This window comes from Salvelinus alpinus, chromosome 1 (genome assembly GCF_045679555.1).
Source record: "Salvelinus alpinus chromosome 1, SLU_Salpinus.1, whole genome shotgun sequence".
Classification (NCBI taxonomy): Eukaryota; Metazoa; Chordata; class Actinopteri; order Salmoniformes; family Salmonidae; genus Salvelinus; species Salvelinus alpinus.
Genome location: NC_092086.1, coordinates 31,257,591 through 31,278,894, shown reverse-complemented (window position 1 = coordinate 31,278,894; position 21,304 = coordinate 31,257,591). Strand labels below are relative to the sequence as shown.

General features: G+C 41.5%; 1 protein-coding gene across 1 annotated transcript in view; it reads right to left on the bottom strand.

The window, feature by feature from the left end:
* prkcab (protein kinase C, alpha, b) overlaps positions 1-21,304 on the bottom strand; it is a 215,022-nt gene that overhangs the window by 21,845 nt on the left and 171,873 nt on the right. The window contains exons 6-12 of the mRNA XM_071396546.1: positions 21,163-21,304; positions 20,937-21,071; positions 19,806-19,899; positions 11,556-11,702; positions 11,146-11,319; positions 9,136-9,227; positions 8,820-8,882 (exon numbers count right to left, since the gene is read on the bottom strand). The exon at positions 21,163-21,304 is cut by the window's right edge and continues 15 nt beyond it. Coding sequence (XP_071252647.1) covers positions 8,820-8,882; positions 9,136-9,227; positions 11,146-11,319; positions 11,556-11,702; positions 19,806-19,899; positions 20,937-21,071; positions 21,163-21,304 — 847 coding nt within the window. The remainder of the gene's footprint in view (positions 1-8,819; positions 8,883-9,135; positions 9,228-11,145; positions 11,320-11,555; positions 11,703-19,805; positions 19,900-20,936; positions 21,072-21,162) is intronic.

The window sequence follows — 21,304 nt, the reverse complement described above, 5'->3', positions numbered from 1 at the left end:
TCCTGTGTTTTATATCACTGTCCTTTAGTCATGTGTTTTATATCACTGTCCTTTAGCCCTGTGTTTTATATAACTGTCCTTTAGCCCTGTGTTTTATATCACTGTCCTTTAGCCCTGTGTTTTATATCACTGCCCTTAGACCTGTGTTTTATATCACTGTCCTTTAGCCCTGTGTTTTATATCACTGTCCTTTAGACCTGTGTTTTATATCACTGTCCTTTAGCACTGTGTTTTATATCACTGTCCTTTAGCCCTGTGTTTTATATCACTGTCCTTTAGCCCTGTGTCTTATATCACTGTGTTTAAGCCCTGTGTTTTATATCACTGTCCTTTATCCCTGTGTTTTATATCACTGTCCTTTAGCCCTGTGTTTTATATAACTGTCCTTTATCCCTGTGTTTTATATCACTGTCCTTTAGCCCTGTGTTTTATATAACTGTCCTTTAGCCCTGTGTTTTATATCACTGTCCTTTAGCCCTGTGTTTTATATCACTGCCCTTAGACCTGTGTTTTATATCACTGTCCTTTAGCCCTGTGTTTTATATCACTGTCCTTTAGACCTGTGTTTTATATCACTGTCCTTTAGCACTGTGTTTTATATCACTGTCCTTTAGCCCTGTGTTTTATATCACTGTCCTTTAGCACTGTGTTTTATATCACTGTCCTTTAGCCCTGTGTTTTATATCACTGTCCTTTAGACCTGTGTTTTATATCACTGTCCTTTAGCCCTGTGTTTTATATCACTGTCCTTTAGCCCTGTGTTTTATATCACTGTCCTTTAGCCCTGTGTTTTATATCACTGTCCTTTAGCACTGTGTTTTATATCACTGTCCTTTAGCCCTGTGTTTTATATCACTGTCCTTTAGCCCTGTGTCTTATATCACTGTGTTTAAGCCCTGTGTTTTATATCACTGTCCTTTATCCCTGTGTTTTATATCACTGTCCTTTAACCCTGTGTTTTATATCACTGTCCTTTAGCCCTGTGTTTTATATCACTGTACTATAGCCCTGTGTTTTATATCGCTGTCCTTTAGACCTGTGTTTTATATCACTGTCCTTTAGACCTGTGTTTTATATCACTGTACTATAGTCCTGTGTTTTATATCACTGTACTATAGCCCTGTGTTTTATATCACTGTCCTTTAGACCTGTGTTTTATATCACTGTCCTTTAGACCTGTGTTTTATATCACTGTCCTTTAGACCTGTGTTTTATATCACTGTATTTTAGCCCTGTGTTTTATATCACTGTACTATAGCCCTGTGTTTTATATCACTGTCCTTTAACCCTATGTTTTATATCACTGTGTTTTAGTCCTGTGTTTTATATCACTGTCCTTTAGACCTGTGTTTTATATCACTGTCCTTTAACCCTGTGTTTTATATCACTGTCCTTTAGTCCTGTATTTTATATCACTGTGTTTTAGCCCTGTGTTTTATATCACTGTCCTTTAACCCTGTGTTTTATATCACTGTGTTTTAGCCCTGTGTTTTATATCACTGTCCTTTAGTCCTGTGTTTTATATCACTGTCCTTTAACCCTGTGTTTTATATCACTGTGTTTTAGCCCTGTGTTTTATATCACTGTCCTTTAGCCCTGTGTTTTATATCACTGTGTTTTAGTCCTGTGTTTTATATCACTGTCCTTTAGACCTGTGTTTTATATCACTGTCCTTTAACCCTGTGTTTTATATCACTGTCCTTTAGTCCTGTATTTTATATCACTGTCCTTTAGACCTGTGTTTTATATCATTGTGTTTTAGCCCTGTGTTTTATATCACTGTGTTTTAGCCCTGTGTTTTATATCACTGTGTTTTAGCCCTGTGTTTTATATCGCTGTCCTTTAGCCCTGTGTTTTATATCACTGTGTTTTAGCCCTGTGTTTTATATCGCTGTCCTTTAGCCCTGTGTTTTATATCACTGTGTTTTAGCCCTGTGTTTTATATCACTGTCCTTTAGCCCTGTGTTTTATATCACTGTCCTTTAGCCCTGTGTTTTATATCACTGTCCTTTAGCCCTGTGTTTTATATCACTGTGTTTTAGCCCTGTGTTTTATATCACTGTCCTTTAGCCCTGTGTTTTATATCACTGTGTTTTAGCCCTGTGTTTTATATCACTGTCCTTTAGCCCTGTGTTTTATATCACTGTGTTTTAGCCCTGTGTTTTATATCACTGTCCTTTAGCCCTGTTTTTATATCACTGTGTTTTAGCCCTGTGTTTTATATCACTGTGTTTTAGCCCTGTGTTTTATATCACTGTCCTTTAACCCTGTGTTTTATATCGCTGTCCTTTAGCCCTGTATTTTATATCACTGTGTTTTAGCCCTGTGTTTTATATCACTGTGTTTTAGCCCTGTGTTTTATATCACTGTGTTTTAGCCCTGTATTTTATATCACTGTCCTTTAGCCCTGTGTTTTATATCACTGTGTTTTAGCCCTGTGTTTTATATCACTGTCCTTTAGCCCTGTGTTTTATATCACTGTGTTTTAGCCCTGTGTTTTATATCACTGTGTTTTAGCCCTGTGTTTTATATCACTGTCCTTTAGACCTGTGTTTTATATCATTGTGTTTTAGCCCTGTGTTTTATATCACTGTCCTTTATCCCTGTGTTTTATATCACTGTCCTTTAACCCTGTGTTTTATATCACTGTGTTTTAGCCCTGTGTTTTATATCACTGTGTTTTATATCACTGTCCTTTAGCCCTGTGTTTTATATCACTGTCCTTTAGACCTGTGTTTTATATCACTGTCCTTTAGACCTGTGTTTTATATCACTGTCCTTTAGACCTGTGTTTTATATCACTGTATTTTAGCCATGTGTTTTATATCACTGTACTATAGCCCTGTGTTTTATATCACTGTCCTTTAGCCCTGTGTTTTATATCACTGTGTTTTAGTCCTGTGTTTTATATCACTGTCCTTTAGACCTGTGTTTTATATCACTGTCCTTTAACCCTGTGTTTTATATCACTGTCCTTTAGTCCTGTATTTTATATCACTGTCCTTTAGACCTGTGTTTTATATCACTGTGTTTTAGCCCTGTGTTTTATATCACTGTCCTTTAGCCCTGTGTTTTATATCACTGTGTTTTTGCCCTGTGTTTTATATCACTGTGTTTTAGCCCTGTGTTTTATATCACTGTCCTTTAGCCCTGTGTTTTATATCACTGTGTTTTAGCCCTGTGTTTTATATCACTGTCCTTTAGCCCTGTGTTTTATATCACTGTGTTTTAGCCCTGTGTTTTATATCACTGTCCTTTAGCCCTGTTTTTTATATCACTGTGTTTTAGCCCTGTGTTTTATATCACTGTGTTTTAGCCCTGTGTTTTATATCACTGTCCTTTAACCCTGTGTTTTATATCGCTGTCCTTTAGCCCTGTATTTTATATCACTGTGTTTTAGCCCTGTGTTTTATATCACTGTCCTTTAGCCCTGTGTTTTATATCACTGTGTTTTAGCCCTGTGTTTTATATCACTGTCCTTTAGCCCTGTGTTTTATATCACTGTGTTTTAGCCCTGTGTTTTATATCACTGTCCTTTAACCCTGTGTTTTATATCGCTGTCCTTTAGCCCTGTATTTTATATCACTGTGTTTTAGCCCTGTGTTTTATATCACTGTCCTTTAGCCCTGTGTTTTATATCACTGTGTTTTAGCCCTGTGTTTTATATCACTGTCCTTTAGCCCTGTGTTTTATATCACTGTGTTTTAGCCCTGTGTTTTATATCACTGTGTTTTAGCCCTGTGTTTTATATCACTGTCCTTTAACCCAATGTTTTATATCACTGTGTTTTAGTCCTGTGTTTTATATCACTGTCCTTTAGACCTGTGTTTTATATCACTGTCCTTTAACCCTGTGTTTTATATCACTGTCCTTTAGTCCTGTATTTTATATCACTGTGTTTTAGCCCTGTGTTTTATATCACTGTCCTTTAACCCTGTGTTTTATATCACTGTGTTTTAGTCCTGTGTTTTATATCACTGTCCTTTAGACCTGTGTTTTATATCACTGTCCTTTAACCCTGTGTTTTATATCACTGTCCTTTAGTCCTGTATTTTATATCACTGTCCTTTAGACCTGTGTTTTATATCACTGTGTTTTAGCCCTGTGTTTTATATCACTGTGTTTTAGCCCTGTGTTTTATATCGCTGTCCTTTAGCCCTGTGTTTTATATCACTGTGTTTTAGCCCTGTGTTTTATATCGCTGTCCTTTAGCCCTGTGTTTTATATCACTGTGTTTTAGCCCTGTGTTTTATATCACTGTCCTTTAGCCCTGTGTTTTATATCACTGTGTTTTAGCCCTGTGTTTTATATCACTGTCCTTTAGCCCTGTGTTTTATATCACTGTGTTTTAGCCCTGTGTTTTATATCACTGTCCTTTAGCCCTGTGTTTTATATCACTGTGTTTTAGCCCTGTGTTTTATATCACTGTCCTTTAGCCCTGTTTTTTATATCACTGTGTTTTAGCCCTGTGTTTTATATCACTGTGTTTTAGCCCTGTGTTTTGTATCACTGTCCTTTAACCCTGTGTTTTATATCGCTGTCCTTTAGCCCTGTATTTTATATCACTGTGTTTTAGCCCTGTGTTTTATATCACTGTCCTTTAGCCCTGTGTTTTATATCACTGTCCTTTAGCCCTGTGTTTTATATCACTGTGTTTTAGCCCTGTGTTTTATATCACTGTGTTTTAGCCCTGTGTTTTATATCACTGTGTTTTAGCCCTGTGTTTTATATCACTGTGTTTTATATCACTGTCCTTTAGCCCTGTGTTTTATATCACTGTCCTTTAGCCCTGTGTTTTATATCGCTGTCCTTTAGCCCTGTGTTTTATATCGCTGTGTTTTAGCCCTGTGTTTTATATCACTGTCCTTTAGCCCTGTGTTTTATATCACTGTGTTTTAGCCCTGTGTTTTATATCACTGTCCTTTAGCCCTGTGTTTTATATCACTGTGTTTTAGCCCTGTGTTTTATATCACTGTGTTTTAGCCCTGTGTTTTATATCACTGTCCTTTAACCCTATGTTTTATATCACTGTGTTTTAGTCCTGTGTTTTATATCACTGTCCTTTAGACCTGTGTTTTATATCACTGTCCTTTAACCCTGTGTTTTATATCACTGTCCTTTAGTCCTGTTTTTTATATCACTGTGTTTTAGCCCTGTGTTTTATATCACTGTCCTTTAACCCTGTGTTTTATATCACTGTGTTTTAGTCCTGTGTTTTATATCACTGTCCTTTAGACCTGTGTTTTATATCACTGTCCTTTAACCCTGTGTTTTATATCACTGTCCTTTAGTCCTGTATTTTATATCACTGTCCTTTAGACCTGTGTTTTATATCACTGTGTTTTAGCCCTGTGTTTTATATCACTGTGTTTTAGCCCTGTGTTTTATATCGCTGTCCTTTAGCCCTGTGTTTTATATCACTGTGTTTTAGCCCTGTGTTTTATATCGCTGTCCTTTAGCCCTGTGTTTTATATCACTGTGTTTTAGCCCTGTGTTTTATATCACTGTCCTTTAGCCCTGTGTTTTATATCACTGTGTTTTAGCCCTGTGTTTTATATCACTGTCCTTTAGCCCTGTGTTTTATATCACTGTGTTTTAGCCCTGTGTTTTATATCACTGTCCTTTAGCCCTGTGTTTTATATCACTGTGTTTTAGCCCTGTGTTTTATATCACTGTCCTTTAGCCCTGTTTTTTATATCACTGTGTTTTAGCCCTGTGTTTTATATCACTGTGTTTTAGCCCTGTGTTTTATATCACTGTCCTTTAACCCTGTGTTTTATATCGCTGTCCTTTAGCCCTGTATTTTATATCACTGTGTTTTAGCCCTGTGTTTTATATCACTGTCCTTTAGCCCTGTGTTTTATATCACTGTCCTTTAGCCCTGTGTTTTATATCACTGTGTTTTAGCCCTGTGTTTTATATCACTGTGTTTTAGCCCTGTGTTTTATATCACTGTGTTTTAGCCCTGTGTTTTATATCACTGTGTTTTATATCACTGTCCTTTAGCCCTGTGTTTTATATCACTGTCCTTTAGCCCTGTGTTTTATATCGCTGTCCTTTAGCCCTGTGTTTTATATCGCTGTCCTTTAGCCCTGTGTTTTATATCACTGTGTTTTAGCCCTGTATTTTATATCACTGTGTTTTAGCCCTGTGTTTTATATCACTGTGTTTTAGCCCTGTGTTTTATATCACTGTCCTTTAGCCCTGTGTTTTATATCACTGTCCTTTAGCCCTGTGTTTTATATCGCTGTCCTTTAGCCCTGTGTTTTATATCACTGTCCTTTAGCCCTGTGTTTTATATCACTGTGTTTTAGCCCTGTGTTTTATATCACTGTCCTTTAGTCCTGTGTTTTATATCACTGTCCTTTAGCCCTGTGTTTTATATCACTGTCCTTTAGCCCTGTGTTTTATATCACTGTCCTTTAGCCCTGTGTTTTATAACACTGTGTTTTAGCCCTGTGTTTTATATCGCTGTGTTTTAGCCCTGTGTTTTATATCACTGTGTTTTAGCCCTGTGTTTTATATCGCTGTGTTTTAGCCCTGTGTTTTAGTTAATCTACCACTATCTGTTGTTGGAGCGTCAGAACACTAAACGGAGAGCTGGAGCGATGGAGGAATGAGTTGAATGGAAATGACTTTTCAGTTGGAGTCCTCATAGAGGACATGTTGACCTCAGCCTCTCTCGTTCCACTCTTTCTTTCTCTTGTCGTTTTATTTTTCAAGGAGTTAATGTGAGATGAATGCTGCAGTCCTCTGGGCATTCAGACGCCACAGCAACACAATGAGTACTGACAGAACCACAATGATGGAAATAAAACAGATCTTTCTCTCTCTCTCTCTTTCAACCTCACTCATTCCATATCTCTACCTCTATATTCCTCCCCATTTACATCTCTGTCTTTCCTTTCTTCATAACTAATTCTCTCTTACTATTGCCTTTGTCTCCATTCTCTAACTCTTTCCCTGTAGCCTACAGTATTCTCCATGTACAGTATCTATGTACAGTTGAAGTCGGAAGTTTTTATTTCTTTCATCACATTCCCAGTGGGTCAGAAGTTTACATACACTCAATTAGTATTTGGTAGCATTGCCTTCAAATTGTTTAACTTGGGTCAAACGTTTCGGGTAGCCTTCCACAACCTTCCCACAATTAGTTGGGTGAATTCTGGCAGAGCTGGTGTAACTGAGTCAGGTTTGTAAGCCTCCTTGCTCACACATGCTTTTCAGTTCTGCCCACAAATATTCTATAGAATTTGAGGTCAGGGCTTTGTGATGGCCACTGCAATACCTTGCCTTTGTTGTCCTGAAGCCATTTTGCCACAACTTTGGAAGTATACTTGGGGTCATTGTCCATTTGGAAGACCCATTTGCGACCAAGCTTTAACTTCCTGACTGATGTCTTGTGATGTTGCTTCAATATGTCCACATACTTTTCCTGCCTCATGATGACATCTATTTTGTGAAGTGCACCAGTCCCTCCTGCAGCAAAGCACCCCCACAACATGATGCTGCCACCCCCGTGCTTCACGGTTGGGATGGTGTTATTCGGCTTGCAAGCCTCCCCCTTTTTCCTCCAAACATAATGATGGTCATTATGGCCAAAGGCAGACATTCCATTTTATTTTTATTTTATCAGACCAGAGGACATTCCTCCAAAAAGTACGATCTTTGTCCCCATGTGCAATTGCAAACCGTAGTCTGCCTTTTTTATGGCGTTTTTGGAGCAGTGGCTTCTTCCTTGCTGAGCGGCCTTTCAGGTTATGTTGATATCGGACTCGTTTTACTGTGGATATAGATACTTTTGTACCTGTTTCCTCCAGCATCTTCACAAGGTCCTTTGCTGTTGTTCTGAGATTGATTTGCACTTTTCGACCCAGGTAAGTTGGTTCTCTAGGAGACAGAACGCGTCTCCTTCCTGAGCGGTATGACGGCTGCGTGGTCCCATGGTGTTTATACTTGCATACTATTGTTTGTACAGACGAACGTGGTACCTTCAGGCATTTGGAAATTGCTCCCAAGGATGAACCAGACTTGTAGAGGTCAACAATTTTTTTCTGAGGTCCTGGCTGATTTCTTTTGATTTTCCCATGATGTCAAGCAAAGAGGCACTGAGTTTGAAGGCAGGCCTTGAAATACATCCACAGGTATACCTCCAATTGACTCAAATTATGTCAATTAGCCTATCAGAAGCTTCTAAAGCCATGACATCATTTTCTGGAATTTTCCAAGATGTTTAAAGGCACAGTCAACTTCGTGTATGTAAACTTCTGACCCACTGGAATTGTGATACAGTGAATTATAAGTGAAATAATCTGTCTGTAAACAATTGTTGGAAAAATGACTTGCGTCATGCACAAAGTAGATGTCCTAACTGACTTGCCAAAACTATAGTTTGTTTACAATAAATTTGTGGAGTGGTTGGAGTTTTAATGACTCCAACCTAAGTGTATGTAAACTTCCAACTTCAACTGTACATCTGTTAGCCTCTTCCTTTCTCTCTTTCTTTATCTTTCCTGTACTTCTCCTTCTTTTATCTCACTACATCTACAATGAGTCTCTCAGTCTATATTTATATAACCTTCTAAGCTAACCTTTTCAGCATGCAGATATAAGATACAGCTATTATATACAAGCCAGGCAAAGTTGCAGCTCAATACTCAGCTTTCACAAGCAGCAATTTCTCCCTGTGCCACTTTAGTTGTCCCTGATGTGTTTTGTATTTCAGTGTGGGACTAATTTCTACACTACACCGGATAAGGAAATCCCCCAAACCAGTGTAGAGATGAATATGGTTCCTCCAGGGAGACTTTCACACCCACCTGTATACAACACCTTTTCTGTGCAGGAAGAACAGGCCCACAGCGATCTCTGCAGCATAGAACCTACAATGGCAACAACATGATCACTTCGAAACATGGAAAAGCATGTAGATATGTGAAAAGTGTGATGATTTTTCAAAACGGTAGATGTTACAGAAAGGTATAATACCAGGTTGATGAAACAGTACATCCATTTACAGAGAGCTGAATTTGAGGATATAGATGCTGTATTACTGACTTTAAACCTGTCTTATAGGTGAGCTCGGTCTATATATATGGCTGGGGCTATAGCCAGTGACAACAGACTGTAACTTACACTGCCTGTGGCTCCTTGAACTTGCCCACACGCTGAATGTGGTACATGAGGTCCCCTCCATTAATATACTCCATCACAAAGTACAGACGATCCTAGGAGAGATGACAGAGATGGAGAGAGATAGAGATGACAGAGATGGAGAGAGGGAGAGAGAGAGAAAGTCATCAACATCAAACAAACCTTCACAAAAGCTGAAAGGCAGGATGTAGTGTTTATAGAACACCTCTGTACTACCTGACCCACAGCCTCCTATTAATACCTGTACTACCTGACCCACAGCCTCCTATTAATACCTGTACTACCTGACCCACAGCCTCCTATTAATACCTGTACTACCTGACCCACAGCCTCCTATTAATACCTGTACTACCTGACCCACAGCCTCCTATTAATACCTGTACTACCTGACCCACAGCCTCCTATTAATACCTGTACTACCTGACCCACAGCCTCCTATTAATACCTGTACTACCTGACCTACAGCCTCCTATTAATACCTGTACTACCTGACCCACAGCCTCCTATTAATACCTGTACTACCTGACCCACAGCCTCCTATTAATACCTGTACTACCTGACCCACAGCCTCCTATTAATACCTGTACTACCTGACCCACAGCCTCCTATTAATACCTGTACTACCTGACCCACAGCCTCCTATTAATACCTGTACTACCTGACCCACAGCCTCCTATTAATACCTGTACTACCTGACCCACAGCCTCCTATTAATACCTGTACTACCTGACCCACAGCCTCCTATTAATACCTGTACTACCTGACCCACAGCCTCCTATTAATACCTGTACTACCTGACCCACAGCCTCCTATTAATACCTGTACTACCTGACCTACAGCCTCCTATTAATACCTGTACTACCTGACCCACAGCCTCCTATTAATACCTGTACTACCTGACCCACAGCCTCCTATTAATACCTGTACTACCTGAACCACAGAAATAGAAAGCTGACAGACGTCAACGGAGGAAACAAAACACAGTAGGTGTGTACCCTCATCAGTACCCCGCTGATGTACACAACATAGAAGACCAATAGTCCCATAATCCATCCCTGAAGTGTATGAACGCCCAGCAGGTGTCAGGTGTAACCTTCAGACCTGAGTGTTTTATTGTTTTATGAAAGGCCTTATAAGTCATCTGTCAGTCAGACAGAGAGGCTGGAGCAGGACTCTCCACAGGGCTGACTGAAGACAAAGGCCTCTCTTCTCTCTCTGCTCCCTCTGCTCTGTAGATCTATATGCTGGGGCTGTTTGGGTCAACTCACTCAACTCACTGGCCACTGTGTTGAAGCAGTGTGGGCCGTGTACACGCACGAAGACAATGACACAAAAGAAACATACACACATTAAATACACACATTTGTTTTACTATCCTTGTGGGAACCAAACGATTGATTCCCATTCAAAATCCTATTTTCCCTAAACCTTAACCTAACCCTAACCCTAATCCAAAACCCCAACCTTAACCCTAAACCTTACCCTTAACCTAACCCTAATTCTAACCCCAACCTTAACCCTAAACCTTACCCTTAACCTAACCCTAATTCTAACCCTAAACCCAACCCCTAAGCCTGAAATAGTAATTGTCCTTGTGGGGACAGGCAAAATGTCTTGACTTGTCAGAACTGTCTTTGTTTTCTTATCCTTGTGAGGACTTCACACACAAGCCCGTGCTCTAAAGGAGTGTGTGTAGATGCCGTAGTCAAGGGCTCTGTCTGTTTCTTCTCAGTGAGAGGTTCATGAAAGAGTGATGAGAACACACTGAGGATGCCTCCTCTATTATTCAGCTGCAGGATGACCCCTGAACCCCGTAGTCCCACTGGGAATCCCCTGTATGTGTGTGTGTGTGTGTGTGTGTGTGTGTGTGTGTGTGTGTGTGTGTGTGTGTGTGTGTGTGTGTGTGTGTGTGTGTGTGTGTGTGTGTGTGTGTGTGTGTGCATAAGTCCATGTATGTATGTCCATGTGTGCATGTGTGTGTACAGTACCTACCACAGTCTGAAAGCAGGAGTGGAGTGCAGTGAGGAACGGTGGTTTGTCTCTCTGGGCCAGGACTCTCTTCTCCACCATGGTACACTCCACATCATCATCCTGGATCACCACGTCCTTCTTCAGGATCTTGATGGCGTACAGCTCCTCTGTGGACTTCATCTCTGCCAGCATCACCTACACAGGGACGCCTGGGGTTAAAGGTGCTTTCTCTGCCCTAACCCTAGCCCTAACCTTAAAGGGACATTACATTCCAAAAATCTAAGTTTGTCAGAAGTTTTCACACCTCAAAAGTAGTCTACCGAATATGTCAAAAATGATCCCTGCCATTGGTTCTGCTGATCCAGCTTGATGCCTCTACCTCTAATGAATTCAACTGACTCACATGTTACATTCCCAGCCCCTTCTCTTACCTTGCCAAAGCTGCCCTTCCCCAGCAGAGCCAGAAAGTTGAAGTCACTGAGTCGGACACGGTCCATTCCGGGCATGGTGCGGTCCGAGCTGAACCGTCTGTGGTCCGCTGGCGTAATCACTTTCTTCCCATGGCCCAACTTGGCTTTCTACGACGCAAAACACACACACGCAGGTACGTACGCACGCACGCACACAGACGCACGCAACCACACACACACACAAACACAAACTTGTTACACCAAATTTTATTAACCCCACATATTACAAATCATACTACATGCTCCACAGACATGACTCAACATCCAACAAACAAAATAACAAAAATGTCATGAGGTGCTTGATGCAGCCTGCCAAGTAAATGATCTGTCCTTAAGGGCGAGGACTTGTCCCAAATGGCACCCATAGGCCTCTAGTCTAAAGTAGTGCACTATAAAGGGAACAGGGGGCTATTTGGGATGCATACAGATTCTTTCTTTCACACAACCATCATGATGAAATCCTATTCTTCTGATTCTGACAGCATCAAATGCAACCCAGTGCTCAGCTGCCTTTCATCCAGTGTATATTGGTGTGGAACAGAGTTGAGACCAAGCATTAAAGGGGCAATCTGCGATTGCTACATCCATTTTGGGACTTTTAAATATATATATATCCATTGATTCGTCAAGAATATAACTTAGAAATGCCTCATGAGCGTAGGTCAACTGTAATCAGAACCCAAAATATAAGATTGTTTTACTCCATTGTTTGTAAACAATGTAATTGTAAACAAACACTGTATAGCTTCAAAATAGTTAAAACTATCATTTTGATCACCTGGATAGTCAGTTCTTGCATCCATAGCTCTGTCCATACATTTCTTTAACCCCATCCCTCAGGTGTTTACCCAAAAAAGCAGAGGGGTGTCCACTTTTGTTTTGTTTAAATAACAGATTGCCCCTTTACGTGTCTCCTGCCTATGAGACTGACAGAGAGCCAGTCAGAAAGTATAGTCTGGTGCTCTGGGACTTGTGGGAGTTCCATAACAGCTGTTCTGGAGTCAGGTAATATTCCTCAGAGTCACAAACACTATTCCCACTCATCTGTCTGCTTTATGGTAGCTTTAACACTGGGATAGATGCCATGGTAATAGACTGCTACCATGCTCTAGTGGGGCTATGCTTTGACGATAGGCTTACAGCTATTAAGATCTACATATTTTCAAGGCTTCAGAATGGACCCATGATGAAGCTACTTCATAGCTAGTAGGTAGGTGGTAATAACAAGTTCCTATAGCGCTTCAGAACCAATTTATATCCCAAACAACACAAACTAATTCAGAAAATGAATGCAGAAGCACCAAGACAACATAAAGATTTGATAACCAAAAGTTGTAATAACAGAACAATTCAGATATTTTGATGTTTCATATCGACTGATTGGAGCATAAAAAATATATTTGTTGCCCTTTGATTGACAGTTATCCAGAGTAGTATTGGGCATCATTGTGAGGCGTGGGTGCGGGTCAGTAGGGGTGCCTCTGTGCCCCTTTGTGATAATGATTGGACTGCCATGTCCCCAACACAGAGGGCAATTAGAGCCTGCCGCCCACCACTGCAGCTCCAACCGCTGTCTGTTTCTTTCAGATAACAAGAGAAAAAGGAAACTAACACCCAGCAGAGAGACAACTGTTGCCAGGCCAACAACCTGTCTATGACTGCATTTCAGAAAGAACTGAAGCCTTGGACCAAACTCACTATCATGGTCCTGATTCTATTATGATTCTGGCGATGAATGCACACCTGATGAAAAATACAAACACAATTTCAGAAAATTAACTGCAATTTTTAAAGGAGCAGTTGACTTTGTCTTTTCGATAACTAGGTATTTTTAATTTGTCTAAATTTGTCTCTGGACACTAGGGAAATACTCTTGACAATCTGATGAAGGCCAACCGTTGCCGCTTGCTATAGACCACCTTCTGCCCCCAGCTGTGCCCTAGACACCATATGTGAATTGATTGCCCCCCATCTATCTTCAGAGCTCGTGCTGTTAGGTGACCTGAACTGGGACATGCTTAACACCCCGGCCATGCTACAATCTAAGCTTGATGTACCTCAATCTCAGACAAATTATCAATGAACCAACCAGGTACAACCCTAAATCCGTATGAGGCACCCTCATAGATATCATCCTAACCAGCCTGCCCTCCAAATACACCTCTGCTGTCTTCAACCAGGATCTCAGCGATCACTGCCTCATTGCTTGCGTCCGTAATGGGTCTGCGGTCAAACGACCATCCCTCATCACTGTCAAACGCTCCCTAAAACACTTCAGTGAGCAGGCCTTTCTAATTGACCTGGCCCGGGTATCCTGGAAGGAGATTGACCTCATTCCGTCAGTAGAAGATGCCTGGTTATTCTTTAAAAGTGCTTTCCTCACAATCTTAAATAAGCATGCGCCATTCAAAAAATGTAGGACCAGGAACAGATACAGCCCTTGGATCACTCCAGACCTGACTGCCCTAGACCAGCACAAAAACATTCTGTGGCATACTGCATTAGCATAGAATAGCCCCCACGATATGCAACTTTTCAGGGAAGGTAGGAACCAATATACACAGTCAGTGAGTCACCACCGATAAATCCACAATAATTGAGAATTTCAATAAGCATTTTTCTACTGCTTCCCACCTGGCCACCCCTACCCCGGTCAACATCTGGACCCCTACAAATCAGCAGGGCTAGACAATCTGGACCCTCTCTTTCTAAAATTATCAGCCGAAATTGTTGCAACCCCTATTACTAGCCTGTTCAACCTCTCTTTCGTATCGTCTGAGATCCCCAAAGATTGGAAAGCTGCCGCGGTCATCCCCCTCTTCAAAGGGGGAGACACTCTAGACCCAAACTGCTACAGACCTATATCTATCCTACCCTGCCTTTACAAGGTCTTCCAAAGTCAAGTTAACAAACAGATCACCGACCATTTCGAATCCCACCACACCTTCTCTACTATGCAAGCTGGTTTCCGAGCTGGTCATGGGTGCACCTCAGCCACGCTCAAAGTCCTAAACAATATCATAACCTCCATCGATAAGAGACAATACTGTGCAGCTGTATTCATTGACCTGGCCAAAGCTTTCAACTCTGTTAATCACCACATTCTTATCGGCAAACTCAACAGCCTTGGTTTCTCAAATGACGGCCTCGCCTGGTTCACCAACTACTTCTCAGACAGAGTTCAGTGTGTAAAATTGGAGGGCCTGTTGTCCGAACCTCTGGCAGTCTCTATGGGGGTGCCACAGGGTTCAATTCTCGGGCCAACTCTTTTCTCTGTATAAATCAATGATGTCGCTCTTGCTGCTGGTGATTCTTTGATCCACCTCTACGCAGACGATAACATTCTGTATACTTCTGGCCCTTCTTTGGACACTGTGTTAACTAACCTCCAGACGAGCTTCAACGCCATACAACTCTCCTTCCGTGGCCTCCAACTGCTCTTAAATGCAAGTAAAACCAAATGCATGCTCTTCAACCGATCGCTACCTGCACCTGCCCAGCATCACTACTCTGGACGGTTCTGACTTAGAGTATGTGGACAACTACAAATACCTAGGTGTCTGGTTAGACTGTAAACTCTCCTTCCAGACTCACATTAAGCATCTCCAATCCAAAATTAAATCTAGGATCGGTCATCTATAAGTCTTTGCTAGATAAATCCCCGCCTTATCTCAGCTCACTGGTCACCATAGCAGCACCCACCCGGAGCACGCGCTCCAGCAGGTATATTTCACTGGTCACCCCCAAAGCCAATTCCTCTTTTGGCCGCCTCTCCTTCCAGTTCTCTGCTGCCAATGACTGGAACGAATTGCAAAAATCACTGAAGCTGGAGACTTATATCTCCCTCACTAGCTTTAAGCACCAGCTGTCAGAGCAGCTCACAGATCACTGTACCTGTACATAGCCCATCTGTAAATAGCCCATCCAACTACCTCATCCCCATATTGTTATTTTTTTTTCTTCTCCTTTGCACCCCAGTATCTCTACTTGCACATTCATCTTCTGCACATCTATCACTCCAGTGTTTAATTGCTAAATTGTAATTATTTTGCCACTATGGCCTGTTTATTGCCTTACCTCCCTTATCTTACCTCATTTGCACACACTGTATACAGACTTTTTTTCTATTGTGTTATTGACTGTTTGTTTATTCCATGTGTAACTCTGTGTTGTTGTTTGTGTCGCACTGCTTTTCTTTATCTTGGCCAGGTCGCAGTTGTAAATGACAACTTGTTCTCAACTAGCCTACCTGGTAAAATAAAGGTGAAATAAAATAAAAAATTTAATATTTTTTTTTCAAAATCGTATAATATAGGTCACTGGTGATTTTGGAAGATGCACAGAGCATTCATTTTCAAGTGGCTCTTATGATGGTTGACAGCGGTTCTAGACCCATCGTCTGTAGCAGGATGCAGAGAGAGACTGGGAGATCTCAGTGGAAGTGTTGAATAAAGGTGGGCTGACTCACTGACTCACTGGTATGATTGCTCAGAGACAGACGCTAAACCATTCAATAGACAGGAGAGACTAATGCAAGCAGAGCTTAGGGACCGGCCCTTTACTGCACCGACACACCACCAACAACAAGCATGAACTTCAGAACGTCATCATGTTAGACCTACAGGGAGATTATAGGTAGGTGTGTTGACATTAATGTTGACTAAATTAGTTGGTAGTGTTAGGTAGTGTTATTGGTTTCAATCTAGTGGCTATTGGTACGAAAAAGAGCAGCTAGCTCTAGTGGTCAATATCAGAATGGCAGTTAAACCACAAGGTGCAATGTTTCCTTTTTTTCTGTATGCAAAGCATTAAAAAGGCACTTTTATTACTTACTACAGTACTTACTTACTATGTTACTACAGTACTTACTTACTATGTTACTACAGTACTTACTTACTATGTTACTACAGTACTTACTTACTATGTTACTACATTACTTACTATGTTACTACAGTACTTACTTACTATGTTACTACAGTACTTACTTACTATGTTACTACATTACTTACTATGTTACTACAGTACTTACTTACTATGTTACTACATTACTTACTATGTTACTACAGTACTTACTTACTATGTTACTACAGTACTTACTTACTATGTTACTACAGTACTTGCTTACTATGTTACTACAGTACTTACTTACTATGTTACTACAGTACTTACTTACTATGTTACTACAGTACTTACTTACTATGTTACTACAGTACTTACTATGTTACTACAGTTTTATGTTAGCTGATATTATGATTTACATGCTTTCTAATGATGGTTATAGGTGATGTGTTGGAATCTGAAGTTCAGTTTGTACAACAAAAAAGCTTAACGTAGATAAGATAGACAATGTGAAACATACAATAGATTTTGTGAGAGCATTTGACCATAGAGTTTAAATCTCTTGTTGATCAGCAGTGAGTTTGATAAATGAGTGTACAACACACACACACACACACACACACACACACACACACACACACACACACACACACACACACACACACACACACACACACACACACACACACACACACACACACACACACACACACACACACACACAGACACACACACACACACACAAACCTATACAATTGAATCCAATCCAATGTTGCCACCTTGTGGAGAAGAGTGTGTGCACACACCAAGGCGTGCATGTACAGGACAGTTCATCACTATACACATGCCCACATGCTTAACCACTTATTAGCCTTCTATATTCTAGGCTTGTGATGGACGAATAGAAGGTGGGCTGCGGACCACACTACTGGCCAATAAGGAGGGGTCATTGTCAGTCTTAGCCAATGAGGAGCAGTAGTGTTGCTCTCCTGGGCAATGACAGTGCATTGCTGAGCCGGAGATGGTGAGGATGAGGACCCCTCCAGAGGTCTGTGTGGTCCACAGATTTACTAACATCAACGCTGTATGTGTGTTTGTGTGTGTGTGTTTATGCATGGGTCTGTGTGTGTGTGTGTGTGTGTGTGTGTGTGTGTGTGTGTGTGTGTGTGTGTGTGTGTGTGTGTGTGTGTGTGTGTGTGTGTGTGTGTGTGTGTGTGTGTGTGTGTGTGTGTGTGTGTGTGTGTGTGTGTGTGTGTGTGTGTACAATGTGTGATGTAAGAGTGAAGATGTGAGAATTTCTCTTGCGTAGCAGACACCTAACAGGTAAGGCCTGGAATTGCTCCTGACCACATGACCTGACCTGTACAAACTCGGCATCTTTGTTAGTAAATCACGTTTGAAGAAGCTGAGCGCTACTCAAACCATCAGAGGAGAGGTGTGAGACATCAATGGAAGAAGACAGGAGGAGACTGCAGAGCTGATAGAGAAGGGTGGGAAAAGGAGGGATGGTTAAAGGAGAGGTGTGGGGCAGAAGAGCTACCTTGAGGTAGTGGTTTAATTGGCAGGCCTAGAAGAGACAGGAAAGAGAAGCTACAGTGGTAGTAAGTCCCCACCACCCCTTTGAAGCGCTTCGATATCCATGATTATTAACAGCTTATTTTTAATAAAGGATGGCATTATCAGCACATACAGAGAATGTCAAAACCATCTCTCACAATATGCAACGGATACCATGCTCAAGAGCTACAATACACCTGTAGAGGCATATCTCTCCCTCTCTCCCTCTCTCCCTCTCTCCCTCTCTCCCTCCCTCTCTCCCTGATGATGATGGTTTCCCAGGCAACCCAGCCAGACTTGTGAAACCCCTGGCCTCGGAGGGATGTGAAGGCTGTTGAATAGAGCGACGTGAGAATTAAAACAACCCAACTACATGTAGGTCTCAGGAGACTTTGTTTCAGGACAGGAGACGACGCGAGGAAAGGAGGTCATATGGTTTTGCTCTGTGGTACTGTGTCAGTAGTTTGTATGGATTAAAGAGGAAAATAGATAGAAAAAGATACATGTGAAAGAGGAGAGGAAAATAGAAAAAGGCTAGTAGTACTCTGAGAGCATCCATTCCAAGTAATATTCAAACACATAGCTAAAGAGGAAAGAGTAATATTCAATCACACAGCTAAAGAGGAAAGAGTAATATTCAATCACACAGCTAAAGAGGAAAGAGTAATATTCAATCACACAGCTGAAGAGGAGAGAGTAATATTTAATCACACAGCTAAAGAGGAGAGAGTAATATTCAATCACACAGCTGAAGAGGAGAGAGTAATATTCAATCACACAGCTGAAGAGGAGAGAGTAATATTCATTCACACAGATAAAGAGAAGAGAGTAATATTCAATCACACAGCTGAAGAGGAGAGAGTAATATTCAATCACACAGCTGAAGAGGAGAGAGTAATATTCAATCACACAGCTAAAGAGGAGAGAGTAATATTCAATCACACAGCTGAAGAGGAGAGAGTAATATTCAATCACACAGCTAAAGAGGAGAGAGTAATATTCAATCACACAGCTGAAGAGGAGAGAGTAATATTCATTCACACAGCTGAAGAGGAGAGAGTAATATTCATTCACACAGCTGAAGAGGAGAGAGTAATATTCAATCACACAGCTGAAGAGGAGAGAGTAATATTTAATCACACAGCTAAAGAGGAGAGAGTAATATTCATTCACACAGCTGAAGAGGAGAGAGTAATATTCAATCACACAGCTGAAGAGGAGAGAGTAATATTCATTCACACAGCTGAAGAGGAGAGAGTAATATTCAATCACACAGCTGAAGAGGAGAGAGTAATATTTAATCACACAGCTAAAGAGGAGAGAGTAATATTCATTCACACAGCTGAAGAGGAGAGAGTAATATTTAATCACACAGCTAAAGAGGAGAGAGAGGACAGACAACATCACCATGGTGGCTCAGTGTCTCCGAGAGCTCTGGAATCAGGAAATAATCAATTTGTTAAGGGAGAGTGTTTAAGTGTTTATGTCTGGGTGTGTGTGTGTGTTTGTGTGAGCGTGTTTGTGTGAGCGTGTGTGTGTGTGTGTGTGTGTGTGTGTGTGTGTGTGTGTGTGTGTGTGTGTGTGTGTGTGTGTGTGTGTGTGTGTGTGTGTGTGTGTGTGTGTGTGACAGTGAGAAGACTGCTTGGTGGGAGGCAAGACTGTTATTCAACAATGTGACAGTAACCAATTATTATTCCATCCAGAGATCTAATAAAGAAATATGTCATACCTAGAATTTCACACGCACACACTCTCTAATGTCTTTCCCAGTGGGTAGTCGATGGACTACAAATCCCATGATCCTCTTCTCCTCACCTCAAACTTATGCCTGAGCTCCATGTTGACGTCGTCGATCTCAGGGATGGGAACGTTGTAGTACTCCCCTTCCTCCTGGCACAACATCTTGTACCTGCAGAGTGGACCACAGCAGTACTGTCAGAATCTGTCAGTCAATCAATCAGGTTAACCAATTTAAAAAATGACCTTTGTTGACTTCACTATACTGGACCAGGACCAACCACACATTTAAGCATCAGTGATACCCAGTAGAGGTTTTGCAGCTGGCAGTGCTCTGTATTGATATGTATAATGTGTTTATAGTAAGCCTCGATACTGCAATGCCAGCAGAATGGATATCTCTGTTTACAGTTGGCTGCTCTGATGTGTACCCATTCTGGCACATTTCCCCACTGGCAGAACACACACACACACACCACACCTCATTACTAAGCATCAGGGACCATCTGTATACACTCACAGAGACACCTCTTTAAAATTTCTGCCAAACACACACATCATCATCACCAACGTCATCGTCTACAGTGATGCCTGCCGATGCCAAGCATTAAGCAGTAATGGGCCCAGGTCTTTCAAGGAAGCACTAGTCTCCTTCCCAGTCCTGGATCTTCTCCCCAGCTTCTAGCAAACAAGGCTAAGGACACGCTGAGCACTTAGCTGTGAGTCAGGGTTGAATCAGGCTAACTGACGGAAGTATCCTAACATGAGAAGAGAGTGTTTACGTATGCCCATCCAGACTTGTCACAGCAGCCGGACAAAAATCCCAACAACTGCTCTATGCATTAGAGCCCAGAGGGAAGCTGTCTGTGTGTCTGTCTGAATGAATAAATGGAGCTGGCACTGTCCAACAGGCTGTATTTCACTGAGTGTGTTTTTGTATTTGGAAACAGTATGTATCTATTTCATACTATAAAATAGTATCAGCCATTGGATCGACTGGAAAACTTCCAGCTACCTATATGAGTAAAGGATGAACAAGAACACTAGGTGTGTGTGTGTGTGTGTGTGTGTGTGTGTGTGTGTGTGTGTGTGTGTGTGTGTGTGTGTGTGTGTGTGTGTGTGTGTGTGTGTGTGTGTGTGTGTGTGTGTGTGTGTGTGTGTGTGTGTGTGTGTGCCTGGGCACTTGTCTGTGTGTGGAGGATCACTAACCAGCCGCAGGCGGGGGACTTGATGAGTTCAGACACACCGAACGACATTGAGCCCATGAAGTCGTTCCTGGTGGTGCGGTCCCAGTCCCACACCTCTATAGACAGACGACGGTCCTTATCCATTACCTTCAGCTTACTGGGGGGACACAGAGTGGGAATGTAAACACACAGGCACACATGCCATGAACACACACGGTGCACTCAAAGACACACACCCATACACTCACAAGCTGAAAGACTCATTCCAGGTGGGGTTGAGTGAGGAGCGTATCGTCCTGGTCTTCTGTTTGGTCTCGTTCTTGGGGTCAGGGATGAGCTTGAGCTTCACGTAGGGGTCAGACAGACCGTTAGGGTCCATGGGGATCAGGT